At 41.3% G+C, this 23,032-nt stretch overlaps 1 protein-coding gene across 1 annotated transcript; it reads right to left on the bottom strand.

Annotated features, from left to right (window-relative positions):
• Positions 1-18,315: 18,315 nt before the first annotated feature.
• LOC147437571 (uncharacterized) lies at positions 18,316-20,667 on the bottom strand. The gene is made up of 3 exons (XM_086487090.1): positions 20,538-20,667; positions 19,876-19,883; positions 18,316-18,716 (listed from the first exon to the last, which is right to left on the bottom strand). Exons 1-3 carry the CDS (start codon positions 20,665-20,667, stop codon positions 18,609-18,611), a joined length of 246 nt encoding a protein of 81 aa, XP_086343216.1. The 3' UTR covers positions 18,316-18,608.
• Between the last annotated feature and the right edge of the window lie 2,365 nt (positions 20,668-23,032).

Here is a 23,032-nt window from a genome sequence, read left to right as displayed (position 1 = left end):
CTTCGCTGCTTTTTGCGATCTCTTTCTTCGTGTTTTCTTCTTTTTCTGAGATTGGGCAATTGATGCCGTGTCTCTTTCCTCAAGAATATAATTTTGTTTTTGGAGCATCGATCGTGTGAGTACGTTTACTGGTACCACGGGTGCACTTGGTGATGGCTCCTCGATAACTTCAATCAAGTTTAATGACGTGATCTTCGGCGCATTTGGATTATTCAGACATTGGGCAATCAAATGATCTATGCCACATCGATTCCACATGAGTATCGGCATTGTAGACGTGCTCGCTTGATTAGTTTGCATCAGTGTGGCGTTATTTTGTAGCCTAATAGGACACTCAGCTACACGATGTGGACCTCCACACTCATAGCATTGAAGAGGTGGTCTCTTAGCGATGTAATTGATATTTTGGCCTCTTGCCGCAAGAGCAGCTACTTGATATAAAGGTTTGACTTGTCCCCAATAGTCCTCCATGTAGTATTGTGGACTTTCTTCAAGCACATCCATCCCATAGAAGATATTAGGATCTATATCTTCCTCATAGCCTTCCAAACAAGAAATAGATGACTCACAACCCACTTGATTCACAGAAGTGATTCTCGGATGTGGTGGTTGCGGTCCTAGCACTGGAGGTGGTAAGGGTGTTGTTTGAACAACTTTTGGGCCCTAGGGACCATATGTTGTGATGTTTGTTCAAGAGGTGAGTCCAGCATCAATGCAAGCACTCGAGGTGTGTCTGTCCATGCTAAGGTTGGTCTATTGGCCATCACGTGCTTAAATACTATGCAATCCTTAGCTTGATGACCATACCTTCCACATGCATTGCAGTTCCCATTGAATTTTACTCTAAAAGTAGGGCATTCACTGGTACTATGCGGTCCATAGCATACTGAGCACCATCGTTGCTCCCTTCTTGGATACATACGATTGTTTTGTGGAGCACGATTGTCTCTAAGACTCTCTTGAATAGCCTTGGTGAGATCTGCTAAAGTCATCTCAGATATCTTTAGCTCCTTAGCAATAGGCTTTAGGGTCATTGGCTGATGCCCCGATGCTTGTGAGCTAATAGATTTAGGCTCAACAGACACTTTTTCTCCTTGAATCATTAAATTATCCTCCAATTGGATCGCATTGGTGGTGACTGCTTCCCAAGTGGTGATACCTCTAATGACTAGGCCATTGTAGATATCCTCATGTTGTAATCCCCTAATGAATCTATCCAGCAATTGGTTATTGTTGAAGCGCTCATTTCGATTACAACGAGAATTCAAATGCTTCAAGCGACTTATAAAGTCTCTCACTGACTCTCCTTCCTCTCGTTGGGCTTTCTGGAGCTGAGAAGATACACCCCAAAGTACTCCCTCTCGTATGTATTCCTTTAAGAACAGTCTCCTAAGAGTAGGGTAAATCGTTTTTTCTTCCACCCTTAGGGTTCTATACCAATCCCCAGCCTTTCCACTTAAGGTTAGGCTTAAAGCATTGCTCTTATGTAGGTCATTGTGTTCTCCTAGAGAATCGCATATTTGTTCAAACACTTCGATATGCTTTCTCACATCCCCGTCTCCACTAAATTTTTGTTTGAGCTTGGCTATTTGTACTGCCTTACTTCTAGGCTCTCTATCAGGCGTGTTACGCATATTATCAGCAATAGATCGACCAATAGCTTGAGCAAATGTTGCCAAGTCACCTAAGTGAGCAGGCACCGTGGGTGAAGGCGCTCCAGAGACTATATGTGGAGTAGGTATTGGCATTGGGCTTGGCACATAGGAAGCCCTTGGGTTCCACGTTGGGTACGATGTTGTGCCATGTGGTGGTCCATAGTTCATATGGGTGGCCCTAGGCATAGCAGATGTCGAATGTGACATGTTAATGCTAGCCGGTATAGTCCCATGGAAATAAGAACTTGTGTATTGTGGTTGTGGAGCATAGGTAGTTGAAACAATGGGAGGGGTAGGGACTACATGAGTACGTGGACCCATAGGTGCATACGATTGGTACGCACTTGTAGGTACTACTACAGGCATTGAGCTACCATGTAGCGGTGCTTTACTAACAAACGAGGTCCATGGTGTGTTTCTTGGCATGCCCATCATTGGGGTAGGCATGGTATCCGTGGTGTCATCCAGGGAAAGATGAGCTAGACTTGGAAAAGTAAAGCTATCACTTGTGGGCTCAGATTGCATTGAGACCCCTGGCAAAACCACATATGGGGGATCGATGGGACTCACTGGGGGAGTCTCCATTTGTGATAGAGTGGGTTGTTTCCCTTTGCCCGTGTCTAAAAATCGCATAGGACCCGTCGAAGGTATGTTTATTCCTCAATTTTGCCTCTCGGACTGGATAATCCTATGGATGACATTGCAGATCATGTGTTGTTGTTCCTCTAGACTATTGGCACTAGATGTGGATTGTACAACTTCTAACCAACCCACATGGTATGTGTAGCCCATGTATAGGTCGGTCAAAGTCTCCGTGTGTAGGTCATATTCCCAATTATCATTGAGAAATACCCCGTCCAAACTTGGTGTACTAGAGGGTTGCTGTGAGGTGGATGCAATGTTGCTTCCCGTGTTTTGACTTTTAGTCACCGCTACCTTAGAGGCGACTTTGGAAGGTGGTAGCTCCGTAGGGCCCTCATTAAATGAGGTAGGTAGAATGTCCACGTGGACACTCTGAGGGAGTGTGGGGTCTACAGGAGATGTGAATGGTGATTCTACTTCCCCACCCCCTTCGTTTACTTCACTAGCCGTAGGTTCAGAGCGCGTAGCTCTACTAAAAGTTTCCATCAAACGGCTAAAAACACTAGTCCCAGGTTGTTGGTCCCAGCTAGGCACGGTTTCATTTGTTCCCCCGGGGCTTTGTGTAAGATGCTCTTCCATAATATCGTAGTCAGAGGAAGAGTCGCTAGCCGCTATATTTGGGTCTTGGGTTGCACTACCTTGGGTTCTCGCCGAGGGCGTAGACCCTAGTGTGGAAGGATAGTGAGTACCCTCGTAAATCGAAGCACTAGCTAGTTGTTCGGACTCTAGCACACAACCAGAGCGTAGATACATGTGCTTTGGGTGCCCTCAAGTGTCGGCAAGTACCCTCAAAGGTTACTTGCTTTGTTTTGTGGGTGTTTTGCACCCTGTTTTCTACTTGATTTTTTCTTGTTTTTGAATGTTTTTTAATGTTTGATTTTTTTAATTAAAGTGTGTGATAGCTCGAAACGAGCGTATCACTTAAAGGGTCGTTGTGTGCTTTACAACACAATTTTTGGGCATCTGACGTTCCGTTGGTCCTCAAAAAATCAATTTTTAGCTACGTGTGAAGCTAAAATTCGTTTTTTTAAAAGGCGACTGAGGCTTAGGCCTGAGCGTGAGCTTGGGCTTGGGTCTGGGAGATATTCCCGATCCAGGTCCTACCTTTATTTTTATTTTTATTTTTTTTATTTTTTTTAAAGGATAAGGATGTCGTGGCTTGCGCGAGAGCACACACACACTCTCTCTACCTACTTCTAACTAATACACCTACTCTTACACACTAACACTCTCTGTTAACTCTCACTAATCTACTTCCTACTTACTGTACACAGAAAACTAACTACTTTAATACACAGAGAATAAACACAGAACCTTTGAAATCTCTATTAACAAAGAAAACTAACTACCTTAATACACAGAGAATAAACACAGAACCTTTGAAAACTCCATTAATAAAAAAACACACAATATAACACCAAGTCCCTCTTCTCAACACACACACACTCCTTCCTTACCTTTCCTACAATAGAAATTGCACCACGGAGAAGCACGGAGTGCTACTCGAGCTTAATGCACGGCATTCCCCGACAGCGGCGCCAAAAATGTGCGCGTATGTCGCACGTGTCAATGCAAGGAACTTGCCGATACACTGTGCGCGAGCCACAAATGGCTCCAAGCACACAACAAGCCTAAACTAGTAAGCTCAAAGAAGGCGATGGTGTGTCACTCACCGCTCTACGCTTGCTTCGTGGAGGATTCCTCGCCGCAAAGAAGAAGGATACGCCGCGCTCAACCCCTTCACCGCCGTCGTGCCTTCGTAATGCTCGATCGCCCACACACTCCCTCTCTCTCTCCCTCTCTCACTCTCTCTCTCTCACACACACACAAAGAGATGAAGAAGAAGAAGAAGGAGATGGAGCAAGAGCACTCTTCAATTGCACAAATGAGAGAATGAGTGAATTTTAGGTTTAGTTGACTTTTATATGAGCTTGCCCCATTCACACTTGGGTGCCCATGCTTAGCCAACTAATCCCTTGAATGTTCCAGTTAGAGTGCACCTCTCATCGGCGATCACTCTTACCCTTTTCCTATTGGACCGACAAGCCCGGTACCTGACTCTACCAAATAAATAATACAATGTTCGCCGTAGGTTAGAACATCCATCGTAGGTGATAGGGTGTCCGTGAGCCGTGAGGGTTAACACTTATCCATGGCTAGCTCCATTGTACTCAGATGCATTTTTAGTTCAGATGCTTCTCAAATAATCTGCGACTTCTCTTTGTCTCAAGAAAAGTTATTTTCTACCTTGCATATGATTTTCTTCAATGATTGGGTCAAAATCCTTGCAGCACGTGACAAGTTGCTTGACGACGAATGCAATATGATCTCTTAGTTGATTAGTGAACTTCTAGTCCTAGCCCAAAAATATAATCAAGAGCTTGCTCACTCATTTTCTTTAGGAGCTAGACTTGCCAACTTTTGAAGAAATTTTGTAGGCTTAATTTGGCTTTTCTCACCACACCAACTACCCCCATTGTTCCTCAATTTGGTGGACATTTTTGTAGAGATACAACTACCTTAGAGGTGGTGAAATAGTTCCAAAGAAATCTATGCATCCTTACTAGGACCACTATTGGTTTTGGTTTTACTGAATTCTTATTCTTTGAAAGCTTTCAAAATGAAGCCTAAAAGATGCAGGTCATGTTTTTGGTTTATACCCATCTATAAAGGGGGGGATGGCATATGTTTTTGACTCCAAATTAACATATGGGTCCTTACTAGCATAATTGTCTTCTTGACATGGAACAGTAGCTTGATGGGCTGCTACTATAGTTTTTGGCTTTCAGATCTAATATCAATAAAAGCACAACTAGGAACTATAACCTGATTTTCTCATGGTTTCTTTTGAGATGCATTAGCCTTAGTAGTATTGATGTATGAGTATTTTGATAAGTCTATACTACCTTCATCTTGGATTGAGACCTTACTCTTATGTTTAGTAACTGGGAATTCTCTTCTCCACCTGATAGGAGCAAGCTTGATTTAGATGACGTTCAACACCCCAATTAGGAAAAGGACTAAGACATTGTCTCCCAATTCCTTACCTTGTTGATCCTATGATGATATGAAACATCTTTTGCAACCCTCATTTGACTTTACCTCTTTAAGGTAACCAACCTTAAAGTGATTCTTAGCATGAGGAGCGCTATTACATTGTCCTCCCTAAGAAGGATCTTCAAGATTAGGGGACAATGAATTATGCCTCAACTTCTTGGGGAAAAGGAAGCAATGAGAGTTGATACCAATGTAAACACCTTGTGAAATTTTACAAAGGCCAAAACAATGTACCAAATCTAAGATACTTTACTAATCAATAGTGAAGGTAAGAGAGTAGAATACTTGAGAACAAGAATTATCTAGAGTACAATGGTGATCCTAAACTATAGCTACATAGAGAGAGTGGTGGTCCTCAGTTGGTGGTATGAAATTGTAATTAAAAGTTCTTTGTAAACACATATACACAATGCTTGCTTACATAGACACATGCAAGAGACAACCATCCTTTGAGGAGTTTCATTACAAGGTGTACATGCCTTCTAAAGTTGCCAAGTTTTTCCTTTTGAAGACATCAACCCAAATAGGCACCTAGCAATGATGCTTAATTATCCCACATTTACAAAAACCACATCCAATGTTAACACTAGTTTTGTAATCGGACACTCAAGTGTCCTAAGATACTAAAGTGTCTTTTTTTTCCAGCAACTTGTCATAATTATTTGATGAAGCTAGAAAAAAATGTATAGGTCACATTAATACCGTAAATCAGTAATGAGGTTAAGAACATAGCCAAATTTTAATTTTGCCAAAATTATTGTCAAATTAAGATTATGGTGATAAGTTTTAAGATGAAAAAATCATTAAAAAAATTAGTGTAAATTTTAACATTATTTTCATAAACTGAATATAACTTCGCATCAAAATAAGATTTTGCATAGATTTCAAGGTGTATGGACAGAAAAAAATTTATTATACCAAGAAATTGAGCTTCATAACTTAGTTATGGGATCAGATTTTAGTTATAATAAGGAAAACACAAATCTTGTAAATGTTGGCAAAGGGGAAACTTTCGTCTTTCAAGCCCTTTTTCATTAACAAGATGAAGTTATGAGGCAAAACGTAAGGTTTGTAATGTATCTATATGCCAATACCCATCAACTAAGAATTTTTCAAGATTTCAAACTCACAAGCTTCTCGTAATTTAAGCTCATCTAAAAAAAATTTATAGTGCATAATTTCTTGCAAAAAACATTGCTATCAAAAACTAATGATAGTGTGTATAAAAATTCGCCACTTATGTCCATATGAGGTATTTCCATACAAAAAGTAAGGTGAATAAAAAAATCTAAAAGTGGACTTTATTTTAAGGATAATATTTTATAAATAAAAAATAAGAATTAAAACATGTGTACTTTTTGGGATATGACATAAATAACCAAATGTGACTTGCATAACCATCAAATAGTGTAACATAATGGCTTAGTAACTTGTGTAGCGGAAATTACCATAAACATAGTGAGCATTTCATTAGAATACATTCCTAATGAGCATAACAAGAGTGCTTGGGTGGAGAGAGAGCAACAAAAAGCATAACACCTAGTTAGATAGCATGAACAATACTTAAAAAGAGAGAGAAATTAAGCTATTGACAACAGCTATAGACCGGATTTATATGGAGCCGGTCCCCCCTCCAAAAGGCTTTGCGTTATGGTTTCTCCCATCAAGAGAGACATTTTACAATACAATTCTTTTTGTTCCTTCAATACTAGCTAGTGCAATGAAGATGGATGCTTCAAGCACTAAGCAAAACACTTATGAAACACAACATCAATTCCCTCACTGTCTCAGATCCAAGACCTCACACACCTTCAAAGATGGTGAGAGCTAGCAGGGTATGAGAGTAGATTGAGAGGAAGAAGGACTAGTCTTACGAGAAAGATGTACATCTCCTCACAGGGGTATGAGAGTAGATTGAGAGGAAGAAGGAGTAGTCTTACGAGAAAGATGTACATCTCCTCACATAATCACTCATATTAACATAGCATAGCTTAGTAATCAGCATGGTAGAGGAGATGAGCATGCATTGAAGCTTGGCTCTTGGTTGGATTTGCATCACAAATCCAAGAGTTGTTGGTGTAGGCCTCCCTTCTCACAAGCTTGGAGTAGGTGATAAGCTTTCCATTAAAGCTTGAGAAGGAGAGAGAGAGAGAGTCTTCTTGCTTCACACATGAGCTTTGTGTGCGTGTGTATGCAATAATGCCTTTGAAAATTCAGTCCCCCTCTCTCTCTTGGTCGACCCCTCTTGCTTATTTCTCATGCTACCACCCCATTGGACCTCTCCACGCATAGCCAATAGGATTTAGGTAGCAGAAATGATAGCCTTCTGACATGTGTCCCACTTTCTTCTTTTGTGAAAGCTTTAGGTAATTAATTAATGCAACTAAACTCTCATTGGACCCCTTTGTCTCTTGGCCAATAGGAATTAGGCAAGCCATTGGGCTGTTGAATGCTCATTGGACCCCTTGGGAGACTGTCCAATAGTCTTCTAGAGAGATTAATTCTTATTGGCTCTTTTATCAAGTGTTTTTAAATTAATTAAACTAGATTTACTCTAGCCTAATTCTCATTGGTCCACCTCCATGGCCATCCAATAGGATTTGAGTACACCTTGTGGGCATCTGCGCTAGGGAGCTGATATGTGTCCCTCATTCCCTTTGTGTAAAGGAGGCTTGTGAGTGTGTGTGTGTGTGTGTGTGTGTGTGTGTGTGTGTGTGTGTGTGTGAGTTTCTCTCTCATCCCCTACTTGCAAGGCTCGCCCCCTCCTATGTAGGAAGCATGAAGACTTTTTTACACACACACAAAGCATCCAATTTTCCTAAGCTTTACCATTGGACACAACCTTTGATTTTTGGAACCTTAGCATTTTGGAAGTCTTACTGGGTTGAACCTTAGGGTCTTGAAAGCCCATTGTTGCACCTTGCTCTTTTGCAGATGGCACCCCCTTTGGATCCCTTTTTGTGGCCGGTATGTCAGCTTAACCAATATTCTAGTTTTTTCTCCCCTGGCACTTCCCCATATTAAATGATAGGTTTAACATGAGAAAATCATTTAGGAGAATTAGATATTAGTTATTATGACATCACCTCTTTCTTGAAATCATAGTCTTCCTCGACTATGGGGTAGAGAAGCTAAAGAATATTCATTAGTCCTTTTTGTAGTGGGTAGAGGATCCCTATGTTACCCTACGACATCGTTCTGGAATGGATGACTAGTCCATTTGGCGCTTGAGAGCCTAAGCTGTCGCAAGCATGTCTGCACATTAGTCCTATCAATCTTCCATAGTAGAGTAACAAGTTCTACTTGGTGTTTGGGAGACATCATCTCCGCAAACTTGATCTAAGCATGCATACTACTTCATTTTTGTGCACAATAAAGAAAAAGAGAGTCTTATAAGACAAAAACTTTGTTCATTTGAAACATTTGTACATTTGCTTACTCTAGGGAAGAATTGTAAGCATTGACAAGGTTTAGGTTATCCTTTAATTGTATGCCTTGCATCCATCTAGCATCTTCAAAAGGATAATTCTTAAACTTAATAAGATATCTTCATATAATCTTACCACCTCTTAGTACCTTGTCTTCATGTCGGAGAATGACTCGGGCTGCAGTACCTCTTCTTGGTCCTCGATCTCATGTGGGTCTTCAATAGTTGGTTCTTGAGGTGGCTCTCCTTTGTAAGGCTTTAGTAGACTCACATGAAAAGCATTGTGTATGAGCCAATGGCTAGGCAACTTGAGTTGATAGGCCATCTCATTGATTGGCCTAAGAATCTAGAAGGGACCATAGTACCTTTTTGCTAACTTAGCATAGTACTTTTGGTGTCCTGTAGGATTCTTGCCCGTCATGTGCCTTAATCGAGCCTTGGGAGATTTAAGTAAAACCCAATCATTTTCTTTAAAGGCTTGGGCTCTTCTGTGCTTATCAGCAACAGCCTTTTGCCTTTGTTGTGAGATAGAGATAGAATCCTTAATCTTTTGGAAAGATTCTTGTAGGTCTCGGCTATACTCATCTGTAGCGAAGATCTTCCCATGTACCTTAAGTAGCAGGGGAGATTTTTATCTTCCCTTAATTACCTCAAAAGGTGCTTTTCCCATGGAAGTATACACAGTGTTATTGTACGCATACTCCACTAAGGGTAAGTACTTCTCCCATTGGAATCTTTGATCTACTTCCGTTACATAGGCTTTTAGTAGATCAAGAATTGTTAGGTTAGCTCTTTTACTTTGGCCATCCGTTTGTAGGTGATAGGCCGAAGAGAAATTTAGCCTTGTTCCTAAATTCTCAAAGAGACCCTTGCAAAAATTAATGGTCATTCTAGATTCTCTATCCAACATTATGGACATTGGCAAGCCATGGTACTTGAAGATTTGTGATATGAAGAGGGTTACCATTTGATGGGCTTTGATAGTCTTTTTGACAGGCATAAAATGAGCTTGTTTATTAAACCTGTCTACTATCATCCATATTCCCGTATTCCCATGGATAGACTTAGTCAATCCAAAGATAAAATCCATGGATATGCTCTCCCATGGTGAATTAGGGATTGGCAAAGGTTGAAGCAATCCAGGTTGCTTCCCTCTATAAAACTTTGTCTTTTGGCATACCACACATTTAGAAACATACTCTTGTGTGTTTGCTTTCATGGTAGGACAATAGAAATATGTTTCAATCCCCTTTAGGATAGACTAAATCCCTCTATGCCCCGCATAAGGAGGAGCATGAGATTCATACATTACTTTCTCATGTAGTGAGTTAGTACCGCATAGTCTATTGCCGTAGAGAAGATAACCATATTATAAGGTAAATGGTTCCTCTTTCTTCCCTAGTGCAAGAGCTAAAATCACATCTCTAAAATTGGGATCAATAGCATACTCATCTATGATAGAAGATAGATCATTGTGAGTTGCTATGGAAACCGCATTCACTCTCAGCCGTCTTGAGAGTGCATCGGCTACTTGATTATGCTTGCCAGCAATGTGAACAATATGAAAATGAAATTGCGAAAGGAAACATGCCCACCTCATTGTTGGTGAGAGAGCTTGGTCTACGCCATGAAGTACTTAGACTTTGGTGATCCGTTCGCAGAATAAAAGGAGTCCCCAATAAATAGTGCTTCCATGAGTCTAAGGCATGTAGAACTGTGAGGAGTTCCTTTTCATATATGCCTAAAGCTTGCTCAACAGGGTCCAGCCTTCGACTTTCATATGCTATGGCGTGCCCTTCTTGAAGCAAAATAGCTCCAAGGCAATCACACCAAGTGTCACATTGGACCTCAAATGGCTTTGAGAGATCTGGCAGTGTAAGCACAGGTTGAGAGATAAGCTTTTCAAAAGCATTGTTCTCCTTGGTAGACCATGTATACCTAACGTTTTTCTTTGTTAGGTCATGTAATGGTCCTGCAATTTGTGAGAAATTTTCTATGAAGCGTCTACAGTATGCACACATACCTACAAAGCTTCTTAGTTCATGAAGATTCCTTGGTTTAGGCCATCCTTTTATTACCTCTAACTTTGATGGATCCATTTGGATGCCATCTTGAGAGATAATGTGACCTAAATACCGAATCTCTTGCAACAAAAATTCACTTTTCTTTCGATTAACATAAAGTTTATTCTCTCTTAGAACTTAAAATATTACATGGAGGTGTTGCTTGTGTTTGTCTAATGAATTAGAGTAGATGATGATATTATCAAAGAACACTCCTGTAAAGGTTCGGTGAGGCCTGAATAGCTTCTCCATCAAGCGGTTGAATGTGGCTGGTGCATTGGTCAAGCCAAAAGGCATGACAATGTATTCGTTAAGACCAAACGTAGTGCAAAATGTGGTCTTTACAATGTCTTGATCAACTATCCTTATTTGATGGTAGCCACTTTTTAGGTCAATCCTACTGAAGTAGTTCAATCCTTGTAGCTTATCGAATAGGTCTTCTACCCATGGAATGGGAAACCTATTCTTGATAGTGATCCTATTTAGTGCTCTATAGTCGACACACATACAATATGTGCCGTCTTTCTTTTGCACTAATAACAATGAGAAAAATTGAGATGAGCTATGCCTAACCATGCCCTTCTCAACTAACTCATGCACTTGCCGCATAATCTTCTCTCGTTGAGCTTGAGAAACTCTATAAGGAGGTTTGTTAGGCTGTGAACTTCCTGGAAGAAGTTCGATTGCATGGTCATCATTACCTCTTTTAGGAGGTAGCTCACAAGGGATGTCGTCAATAAAAACATCTTGAAACCCCTTGAGAAAATTGGATAACTCTAATTCCTTTTGGTTGCTTTTATTTTCTTTTGCTAAAGCATTAGGTTCATTTTGAGAGTCTTTAACAAAAATCATGTACACGGAAATAGAGCTCTTTATTGACTTGTTGAAAGCTGGTGTATGTACAATGGGGATAGTGTTACCCATTTCCTTAGCATCTATATACATGTCTTTTTCCCTGAACTTAAAGGAGATTCTCCTTTCAGGAAATTTAACATCGGCAGCTAGGCGGTCAAACCATGGTGCCCCTAGGATTACATCCTCATGCTTGAGAGGAGAGATAAAGAAGTCCTCTTTGTCCATATAGCCTTGGACATGAAGCCTCAATTTCCCAATTAAGGGAGTGACTGAAGCTTCTTGCCCCTTGAAGACACTGTCTGCGGGTAGGACATCTCCCATCTCGTAGGATTGTATGCTTAGCTTGGTGGCTAACTCCATAGATATAAAATTGTGAGTAGAACCAGGGTCAAAGAGAATAAAAGCATCATGTTCTCTTACCTTTCCCCAAGCATGGCATAGAAGAGATCCTTTGTGGTGAGTTTCCTCCTCTTGGATTTCAACCAAGGGAGGCTCATGGCGGGTGTTCTTTTGGGGACAAGCGCAGTCCTTTCTCGCTGCACTTGAAACAGCAGTTATCCTTGCAATAACGCTCAAGCTCTTCAGGTTTGTTTTTGCCTTTGTAAACTCCCTTCTCCTTAGCTTTGTTGGAATTGCCCTTAGGAGACTTTTGGACATTGTCCTTCCCCTTAGGCTCATTGGAACCCTTGTTTTTTGTGGGCTTAGAATTTCTCTCAGCCTCTGTTTGGAAATTGATTGAGAAGCCACCATAGTATGGTGTATAACAGCTGATATGGTGCATGGCCTTTGGCAGTTGACATACTCTGTTATTTCTTCAGTTAAGCCCACACAAAATTGTTGCTTTTGCTCTTTAAAATCCATCCTTTTGAAGACAGTGGATTTGAAATGTAAGTCCCAAAACTTGTCTACATATTTATGTATAGGGAGAGAGCTTCAAGCTTCGCCATTCGGTGAGTACCTTGTCTTTGGCATCGGTGGCCAAAAATTGCTTCATGATGGAAGCTCTTAAATCTTTCCATGTTTGTGGAGCTTCACCGTTAGCTAGTAGACTAGACCACCATTTCCTGGCAGACTTTTGAAAAGTGCATAGCTACATGGCGTAGCTTAGAGGACTCCGTGAAGCCCTCATCTCCAAATGCCACATCGAATTGTTGGATGAAAGCCAAGATTTTGTCTGTAGCACCAAAGGTGCCATCGTAGGTAAGGAAAGAGATGCTCTTTCCTTCCTCTTTGAACTTCTTGAGCTTGGACGACCTCTTCCAAGCGGCATAGGATTTCCTATGGCCTCTTCCTTTTGATGGTGCAAAATTTGCACCATCGCTTTGTTGTGAAGATGAAGAATTCAAGGAAGATGGAGAAGAGGGTGACCTCTTTCTCGCCTTTTTCTTGCCTTGATCTCCTTTGTTTGGACCATCACTTTCATAAGAGGAAGAGGATGAAGAAGATGGAGAAGAGGGTGTCCTATTTCTTGCCTTTTTCTTCTCTTGCTTTTTGTCATCCCTCTTTGAATTATGGTGGGGAGACGTATGCGATGTTCTTCTCCATTTAGGAGGTGATGGAGAGCGTTTAGCCCGCCGTCTTCGTGGAGCCATCTCCGTCGAGGTGGCAGGACACTCACTTCTTTCTCGTTCCTTTAGTGGGGGCTCTTGAGTTCTCCTTTGGGAAGGAGATGCGTCATCAAGAAGCAAAATTTTGAGCCCTTTGTATGGATCCTCTTCTTCCCAAATCAGAGAGAGGCCTCTTTTTGGAGTCTCGCAAGGAGGCTTCCTAGGTACTCTCTCGTCATGGTGGGGAGTTTGCAGAATCCCATGAGCACGAAGCTGTCGTTGCACTTCACTTTGGAAGGATGGATTGCCCATGGCTTTTTGAATACTAGAAACAAGGTAATTAACAAGCATAGGGGCATCATTAGTAGCCTGCTCATTAGCAAAATCAAAGCTATCAACTTTAATTTCACTCTCTTTACTATTGCCAGCCATTCTAATAACTTTTAGGTGTACTTTTGCACTTCAAGCCCTAGTTACTACTCCTCTTTACCCCTTTAGAAAAGCACTCAAGCTACTGTACCCATGGCTCAAATACCATTAATTGCAAGGAATAGAAGAGAGGGTCGTTCAACGCAAAAACAACATCGGCTCCTGTCAAGCTTCTAATAGCTCAATAGTGGAAGCCCCGTAGGACTCCACTATTAAGACCATAGCTCTCGACGGTGATGCTCCGTTATCTGCACGAAGGCAGGCGCACTGCAAGGCTGAAAAATCCCTATTCTACTTACTCAGTACCAACCATTTATAGCTAGCTTGAGGACCTCCCTTCTTGAGCAAGAAAAGAGAAACCTTGTGCTCTGATACCAATGTAACATTTAATGGCTTGGTAACTTGTGTGTAGCGGAAATCAGCATGAACATAGTGAGCATTTCATTAGAATAGATTCCTAATGAGCATAACAAGAGTGCTTGGGTGGAGAGAGAGCAACAAAAAGCATAACACCTAGTTAGATAGCATGAACAATACTTCAAAAGAGAGAGAAATTAAGCTGTTGACACCATTTGAGGACCAGATTTACATGGAGCCAGTCCCCCCTCCAAAAGGCTTTGTATTATGGTTTCTCCCATCAAGAGAGACATTTTACAATACAATTCTTTGTGTTCCTTCAATACTAGCTAGTGTAATGTAGATGGAAGCTTCAAGCACTAAGCAAAACACTTATAAAACACAACATCAATTCCCTCATTGTCTCAGATCCAAGACCTCACACACCTTCGAAGATGGTGAGAGCTAGCGGGGTATGAGAGTAGATTGAGAGGAAGAAGGAGTAGTCTTACGAGAAAGATGTACATCTCCTCACATAATCACTCATATTAACATAGCATAGCTTAGTGATTAGCATGGTAGAGGAGATGAGCATGCATTGAATCTTGGCTATTGGTTGGATTTGCATCATAAAGCCAAGAGTTGTTGGTGTAGGCCTCCCTTCTCACAAGCTTGGAGTAGGTGATAAGCTTTCCATTAAAGCTTGAGAAGGAGAGAGAGAGTCTTCTTGCTTCACACATGATCTTTTGTGAGTGTGTATGCAATAATGCCTTTGAAAACTCAGCCCCCTCTCCCTCTTGGTCGACCCCTCTTGCTATTTGCTCATGCTACCACCCCATTGGACCTCTCAAGGCTTAGCCAATAGGATTTAGGGAGCATAAGTAATAGCCTTCTGACATGTGTCCCTCTTTCTCCTTTTGTGAGAGCTTTAGGTAATTAATTGATGCAACTAAACTCTCATTGGACCCCTTTGTCTCCTTGCCAATAGGAATTAGGCAAGCCATTGGGATGTTGAATGCACATTGGACCCCTTGGGAGACTGTCCAATAGTCTTCTAGAGAGCTTAATTCTTATTGGTTCTTTTATTAAGTGTTTTTAAATTAATTAAACTAAATTTGCTCTAGCCTAATTCTCATTGGTCCACCTCCATGGCCATCCAATAGAATTTGAGTACACCTTGTGGGCATCTGGGCTAGGGAGCCGACATGTGTCCCTCATTCCCTTTGTGTAAAGGAGGCTTGTGAGTGTGAGTGTGTGATGTGTGTGATATGTGTGTGAGAGAGAGAGTTTCTCTCTATCTCCTACTTGCAAGGCTCGCCCCCTCCTATGTAGGAAGCATGAAGACTTTTTTACACACAAACAAAGCATCCAATTTTCCTAAGTTTTACCATTGGACACAACCTTTGATTTTTGGAACCTTAGCATTTTGGAAGTCTTAATGGACTGAACCTTAGGGTCTTTAAAGCCCATTGTTGCACCTTGCTCTTTTGCAGATGGCCCCCCCTTTGGATTCCTATTTTTCCTCCTTTGGATCCCTTTTTGTGGCCGGTCTGCTAGCTTAACCAATATTCTAGCTTTTTCTCCCCTGGAACTTCCCCATATTAAATTATCAGTTTAACATGAGAAAATCATTTAGAAGAATTGATATTAGTTATTATGACAAATAGTATCACCTTACGTAATGGAGTATATACATCATAAGACATAGAAAATTTAGATAAATTTAATATTTGATGTGGTCTTTAATTGAAATCATAAACGTTGCATATTAGACCCACACAAATTTCTACATTTAATTCTAATCATAAAGAAATAAAATTCACATGACAATTGCAAAAATGTCACAACACATATATAAGTAGTCACCATGGATTATTGCATGCACCTTGCTCATTTTTTTCTTAGACTAGAGTACGAGTTTTAGTGAAAAATTGACAGTTGTTTTGCATAGGTGCTTTTCATGAGTAGTTACTAACGAGGTTGTGTACAAATGTGACGGATTATAATTTTTATGAGTACTTTGGATAACATTCTATAAGTCTGTTGAAGCATTTCTAAAGATGTTTTCTAGATTTCATGTATCATTTTATTTAAAACCGTGAAAAAAAGACACTAAAGTGTCGTTTTTGGTACCAAACCAGTGTTAAATAATGAGGTGTTCACCTTTGCATTGAATCAAGGATAATGTAAGGAGAGGAAAAGAATACACCAAGAAATTTAGACCCTTTTTAATTGTTCCACTTTGGGGTGTTAGATCTTTTAAAAGCAATTGTGATTTGTATTTGTGGTTTTACTTGATCTTTTAAATGGTGATAATGAGAACAATTTATCAAAAGAGAAGCATAAAGTATAATTGCATTATAGCTATCACAAATAAGCACTCTTTAAACATATTTGTAGGTGTGTTGGGAAGGTGGTGTTAATGTTCGTGTTAAAACTATCATGGAAAGATGCACCCTTCTCATGAAAGATTAGAATTCTTGGTGTTAGCACATCTTCTAGTGTTGGAAGCAACAACTTTAAACTAGCCCTAAAATTACAATTTCAATCATCCAAGTGTGTTTGTTGGTTTCTTTTTTTTTTTAAAGCGTTCGTTGTTCATTGCAATAGAAATAAATTCATCATTTGAAGGTTATTAAAAGGTTTGTAAGACAAAAGTTACATCTTTTCCTTTCTGTTCTTACAAAAGTTATATCAGTAGTACTTTCACATATGTACTCAACTTCTTCCACAATTCCACAAACCTTCATATTGCAAGCAAAGGTGAAGGCATCTGAAGAGAAGCTCACTCTTTTACATCCTCCAAAACTTACCCCAACTTTTTTGGAGGTGTCTTTGTTGGGCAAATCTTGCAATCAAGTTACATGTCAGATACACAACATCTCTAATAGGAAGCTTGTAAGCATGCTTTGTGCTCTTGTAAGTACACCACATTAGGTAGACGTGGACCAAAGCATGACATTTTTTAGTAGTCCTTCATAAATACACTAAGCGTGATGCAAATGGGACACTTTTGGCTTTCATGTTGCTCTTTGGCTAATCTTAGCTACAACTCAGTGGAGAGTCCAAGAATGCCTATGCATCACGAATTACAATACACAAGCTCTCTTTTGTGTGTACCATGGAGACTCGATCTTAGCCAATACACAAATTACCTTACATCTCCAGCCAGAATGCCATAGGACGACCAAAAACAGACCTCTCATATGTAAGCCAACATAAAAAGGCTAGAGAGAGAGAGAGAGAGAGAGAGAGAGAGAGAGAGAGAGAGTTTTGGCAGTTGTTTTTTTTTTTTTTTTTGGGTGGTTGGGGGGGGGGGGGGGGGGGGTTAGGTAGATCCTAGGCCCGTACATCATGAAAAACCGAGATCATAAATGCATGACCATACATGTATGTTGCAAAAGACCCCACGATCATAAGTGCATGACTATGCATGTATGGAGTATGATTAGATGGAGCATGCAAGCCTGCAAACATCTTGTGGTCGAAGAGCCCCAATAGTGGTAAGGGTACCTTCAATGTTCAATCCTCCCTAATAGCACGCATCATCGGCACCTACATGGATCATTGCATTTTAGGGCGGTAATCAAAAGCTTTTTCCTCAATGAGGAAAACAAAAAGGTTTTGACCCACAGCATTGGAGCAAACATTAGAGATGGAGCCCAGTTTGACCATTACAAATTCAATGAGCAATACTAGGAACTCATCACTAAAGATACTCCCAAAGGAAGGAAGCAACTACAGACCCAGGCATGCAAGTACACCAACATTTCTATTACCTGCAAGAATGCACACGCACACAAGGCAACACAGCCCGATTTCGTCTAGCAAGATATGCAAGCTAAAAGAGTTAATCCCTTTAAAAACATAAGAGTCTCCACTAAGCCGTCACATTCTCAACAGTCTAAAACATTGTGCAAATGTGACATCAACATGGTGATGATTCAGACCACCACAGCTAAACCGCACATTGCATTAAGGCATTCTTAAGCTATTCCTATACATTGCTTGTTCCAAACAATGGCTTTATGAGACTGTCAGTAATTGCTATGTTACTCGATTCCCCCGGTACTCCTGTATGAGCACCATGCTTCGACGAATGTTGAAAATCAAACCTGTGCATAATATTGTTATTCCACCAAATAGAATCATGCACTTGATGAAGCACAGCTGCATCAAATTAGAAGTAAAGAAGCCTACGACAATGACGATGATCCCTTTCCTTTCTAAAATGCCACTGAGATGAGAAGAAGCACAACATGATTGAAAGACAGCTCTCAATCTGATTGTTTCTGGCACGAGCATAACAACAAAAAACACATACTTCTGTCTATATCAATCATTTACATAAAAGCTTTGACATCAGAACCACCAAAAGGCAAGGTGTGAAGTGAACAGGAAGAGATTGACATGGTCTCTTCCTGCAGAGCAGAGTTCCTTTCCCTATCGAGCCAACAAAAGAAAACGAAGCCCTCAATTTAACATCACTTCTGCTCGTAAGGATAATCCATGATGCATGTTATACAAGTGTGAGCTTTAATTAATCACTTCACTTGCCATAACTCTACAAAAATGACTCCTCTTTTGAAAAGTGAGGTCAATCATATTTGGGGTCTGCCACTACATAGTGGTAAGCAACTACCATTACAAATATAAAGATCCCCAGGAAGTTGGCAAAGAAACCCAGATCTTGATCATCGATCATCTGCACAAAACAAAAAACTGCATCACAATTGTGACTGTCAAATGCCGCCACAACCCTCCACACAAAATTGAGCACATTTACAAACATGTGCATTCTCAAGTGCACGACGCACGCACATGCACATTTGACTGTGGAGTAGAGGAGAATAACCCACATCCAGAAATCAAAAAACAAACCCCTCTCTCTCTCTCTCTCTCTCTCTCTCTCTCTCTCTCTCTCTCTCAACTAGAAGACCCCAGACAATCCTTATCTGCTGACAATTCACAACGATAACAAACTTGTTCAGCCAAAGTTGCCCAGATGAGTGGCATCAAACTACATAATGTACAATGAAATCACATTTCGTGACAAAAAGCCTACAGAGTTCATGAAGATCATACCTTCCGTATATTGCCTTTACATATCATCACACAACCCACTTTCTCTCAGTTATCCCACATCAATTAATTCTGGTGAGACAAACCATACCCTTTCCTTGATATACCGTAAGGTCAGTACCAATTGCAAGTAGAAGCAGCATATAGCGCGACTCAGTTCCCAATTCTGAGGAGAGACCCTGTTAAAAATGATATTTACATTTCATAACAGTGGGCTTCAAGCCCTAATTTTTCAAATCGAATTGGATCAGTGCTTGTTGAGAAGCTTGATGCTGGAAACAAGGAGCATAAATCTGCAATAGGGGCTTTGAGATTAGCAAGCAGGATGCCGATGCATGAGATGAGAGCCAAAGGTAGGATGAACGGTGCAATCAGGAGTCCTAGAAGGAGGGCAAGAGAGCCAAAAAACATCAAGGTTGAAGCAATGCCCAGAAGGAACGAAGCTAAAGCTAGCACAGATAGCCTGGGGGCACTCGAAACCTGCGGTTGATGAAGATGGTGCTGAAGCAGATGAAGGTCGGCAAGATTATTGCCCCCGTAATTGCCAAAAGGAAGATCTAGCAGAGTCTCACAAACTCGCGAGTGATGATGCACAAGAAAGTCCGTCGCTTGCAGGAACTCATTAGGGTAACGCAAGGAACAAGGGTTGGAAACTGGGGCAGAGACGAGGCTTCGCACAGCCATAACTATATTCTCTCTCTCTCTCTCTCCCTCTCTCTCTCTCTCTCTCTCTGCCTACAGATCTGAGATCGAAAGATTAAAGCCGAACAAGAGATGCTTACCTTGACCGCTGTGTAAGCTCAACTCGCAGGGCGACTCGCAGAAGTGGTAATGGATTTTAGTTCAATGAGCGCCAAATGAGAAAAGTTATTGAGGTCGATTCCCCATTCCTACATGCAGTTGTCCAAAAAAAAAAAAAGTGCTAATAGCTGGGTCGTGCCCCTCGTCACTAAATGACACCTCCCCAGGGAGGTGGGATCAATGGCCCACAGTAGGCATCACGAGGCGGGTGCAATCTGGGCCGTCCGATCGACATTTAAACTAGGTGTGAACTAAGCATGAACTCGGAGATATGTGCACCACACCAAATTTGGTGTGAACTCGATGTGAACACGGTTTGAACTAGGTGTGAACTGGGGAGGGCCTGCACACCACACCAAATTTGGTGTGAACTCAGTGCGAACTCCTTGCAAACTCGGTGTGAACTAGGTGTAAACTTGTCCGCGACGCCGTGATCTATAAACTTATCCCACACACACCTTCCAACGAGCGCGCGTTAGCCTAGTGGTTAGAGTCAATCCCGTGGGGGAGAGGGTAGTGGGTTCAAGTCCCAGATCCGAGAAAGTGGATATCTTTTGCATTCCGTAGGCAATCCAACAATCACGATCAACCGGTGATCGTGAGCCATTGATCCCACCTCCAAATGGAGGTGTCAATTAGTAACGAGGGGTCGCGCCCGTGCTTGTGGGGCAAGGCTGCAGACCCAGTCGCACCTCTCTGGTGAGTTTGTGGGAGCAATTCTGCAGGAGTGGACGATGGCAACGTGAACGCTCGTGATTGGAAGGCTGCAGCATACGAAAGAGGAGGTGAAAGGGCTTGCGAAAATATAGCTTATCGCCTACATTTTATGGAGTGCTAGCAGGGTTATCTTTTGCCTTCGAGAATTATGGCTTGTTCTTCACCTTTCCTGAAAATGGGATGTCTTCTCCCCCCCCCCACTCCCCCCATTAACACTAGGTGTAACTCCGCTCTAAATGCTTTGTTGGGAAGTTTATAATTTGCTACTGGAAGCTTAGAAATCGACCCGGCACAATCAGCCCTATCACTTTGTTGGGATCACTGAACTTAACGACTAACCTTTTATTTAAAAAGTAGAGGTAGTTTTTCTATTAGATTAAAGAGCAAGTGATTACATGTCGAGGTGGAGCCTGCAACAACAACCAAATACCAAATATCATTACAAAAAAGGAGGGGCTCCCTAATACAAAAGTCTGATGCAACTTAGCACATGTTTCCATTCTTCGACGTGCTCAATAGAACCTACTCTTGCTTCCACCCCCAACATCTTTAGTCCCTACCTTGGTTGAAGGCTTTTCACCTTCTAAAAGCGTTTTTCATGGGAGTCGATCCCATCACCTACAAAGCGTTGACTACTTGGCAATTCTCATAAACCAATTTGGCGACCTGAACTTGGTGCTCAATGTTGGACACATCTCGATAATTATAAAAACAAGGCATGGGCATCCCCCCCCCCCCCCCCCCCCCCCCCGCGCAGCCTGCTACCAGCTACCCACACCCGATTTTGGCATTGTTTTCCATGCGTGGTACCAAACCAACCATCACTAGGAGACTAACGTCTAATCTCCTCAGTGAGCACATCACTAAACACTAGCTTCCCATGGGGTGCTGAGTTACTTATGGTTGTATTGAACGTATCCCATGACGATGACAGCGAACATAGGAAGAAGATGGCATTCATCTCATCATCAAAATTTGGAAATAAGCTTTGAAAAAACATTGTTGAACTCCTTCAAATGAGAACGAACATTATTGCCTTCTTTCATGTTCATGCGCATAAGTTTCTTCATGAAAAAGACCTTGTTCGGGGCACTTTTACCATCACATGCTTCACATAAGGCGTCCCATAAATTTTTGGCATTGGTCTTATCCATTATTGTGAAGCAAATGGATTCACCAAGGTGCAGGAAAATGGTTGCCATAGCACTCTCATTCAAATCTTCCCACTGATCATCAATGTTTTATGGATTCTCTTTTCTATCATGCAATGGCGCTATCAAATCCTTATTGATCGGCACATACGTTGCTTCTAGATTGCAAAGTTTGTGCCATCAAACTTCTTAATGTAGTACTCATCCTTGTCTGAAGCGCTACTAGCAGCCATATTTCAAGAGAATGTGTCCAAAAGACTAAATTATGTGAGAATTTTGACAAAGTTTCCCTTGTGACAGGGGAAAAATCTCAAAACAATATGCAACAAGATTATTGTGAATAATCAAGTGTGCCAAGTATGCTTATGGAGAACTCACGGGAAAAATCCGATAGAGTCTCCTTTGTTTGGGGAGCAAAATCTCAACCCAAAACGAATGTGAAACAACACATAAACAAAATCAAATGTTGTCAGAGCATGTACTAGCATAAAATGGTAGCATAAACCACAGACAGAGCATGGATGACTGCCAACTCAACATCAAAATCACATATACCCGTCTATACATATCCTATGGCAAGGCCACAAATAGAGATCTCTAGCAACCTAGTCCACCTCACAATGGGTAACCTGGCCCCTAGTGCTCGGCTTCAAAACACCTCATGTAATGACCCTCACAAAAGGTTATGCAAATTCAATGACTAGCCACAATCTCAAAAAGGGCTCTTCTAGACCGAGTCTCAAAAACGATCGAGTAATTGCCAAAATATCAAGCCAAATTGTCTCCACAAACAATGTACAGTGGAAGTAACCGCAACTCAATGTACATGCAACAATAGTCATTACTAATGTAGCAGGACCTGCGCATGAAGCGGCACCAAAAGAGTGCAAGCAGTCTTTCTTGATACCTCTGTTTGTGGGGAGTGAAAACCACTCTCAATAGAGCAACAACACATAAAAGTGCTAGATGCATACACACATGAGTGACTGAAGCTGGAAACCTCCCACAGAAATAGTGTAAACCCTGTTAGAATCTGGTGAAATAGCTCCCACTGAAGCCAAAATATGTCAACTATAGCCAACTAGGCTATACAACTCTCTAGTTTTACATCGCAAATGGCATACATAGAGGGGTTCAATGCCATAGAGGGGTTCAATGCCCCGCACAAAGACCAGCAATAGTGCTTCAAAATCCCTGTGGGAAAACAACGTGCTCTGGCTCTACAGAGCAGGTGGCTTCAATGACCATAGCCCGTTAAGGGTACCTACTC

Source organism: Adiantum capillus-veneris, chromosome 17 (assembly GCF_014529385.1).
Source record: "Adiantum capillus-veneris isolate H3 chromosome 17, ASM1452938v2, whole genome shotgun sequence".
NCBI lineage: Eukaryota > Viridiplantae > Streptophyta > Polypodiopsida > Polypodiales > Pteridaceae > Adiantum > Adiantum capillus-veneris.
Note: the sequence above shows the minus strand (reverse complement) of the source record. Positions and strands in the feature narration are given on the sequence as shown.

What these genes read in the sequence shown, in the direction of transcription:
- LOC147437571 (XM_086487090.1), bottom strand. Translation starts at nt 20,667, where the DNA reads ATGCTGCAGCCTTCCAATCACGAGCGTTCACGTTGCCATCGTCCACTC.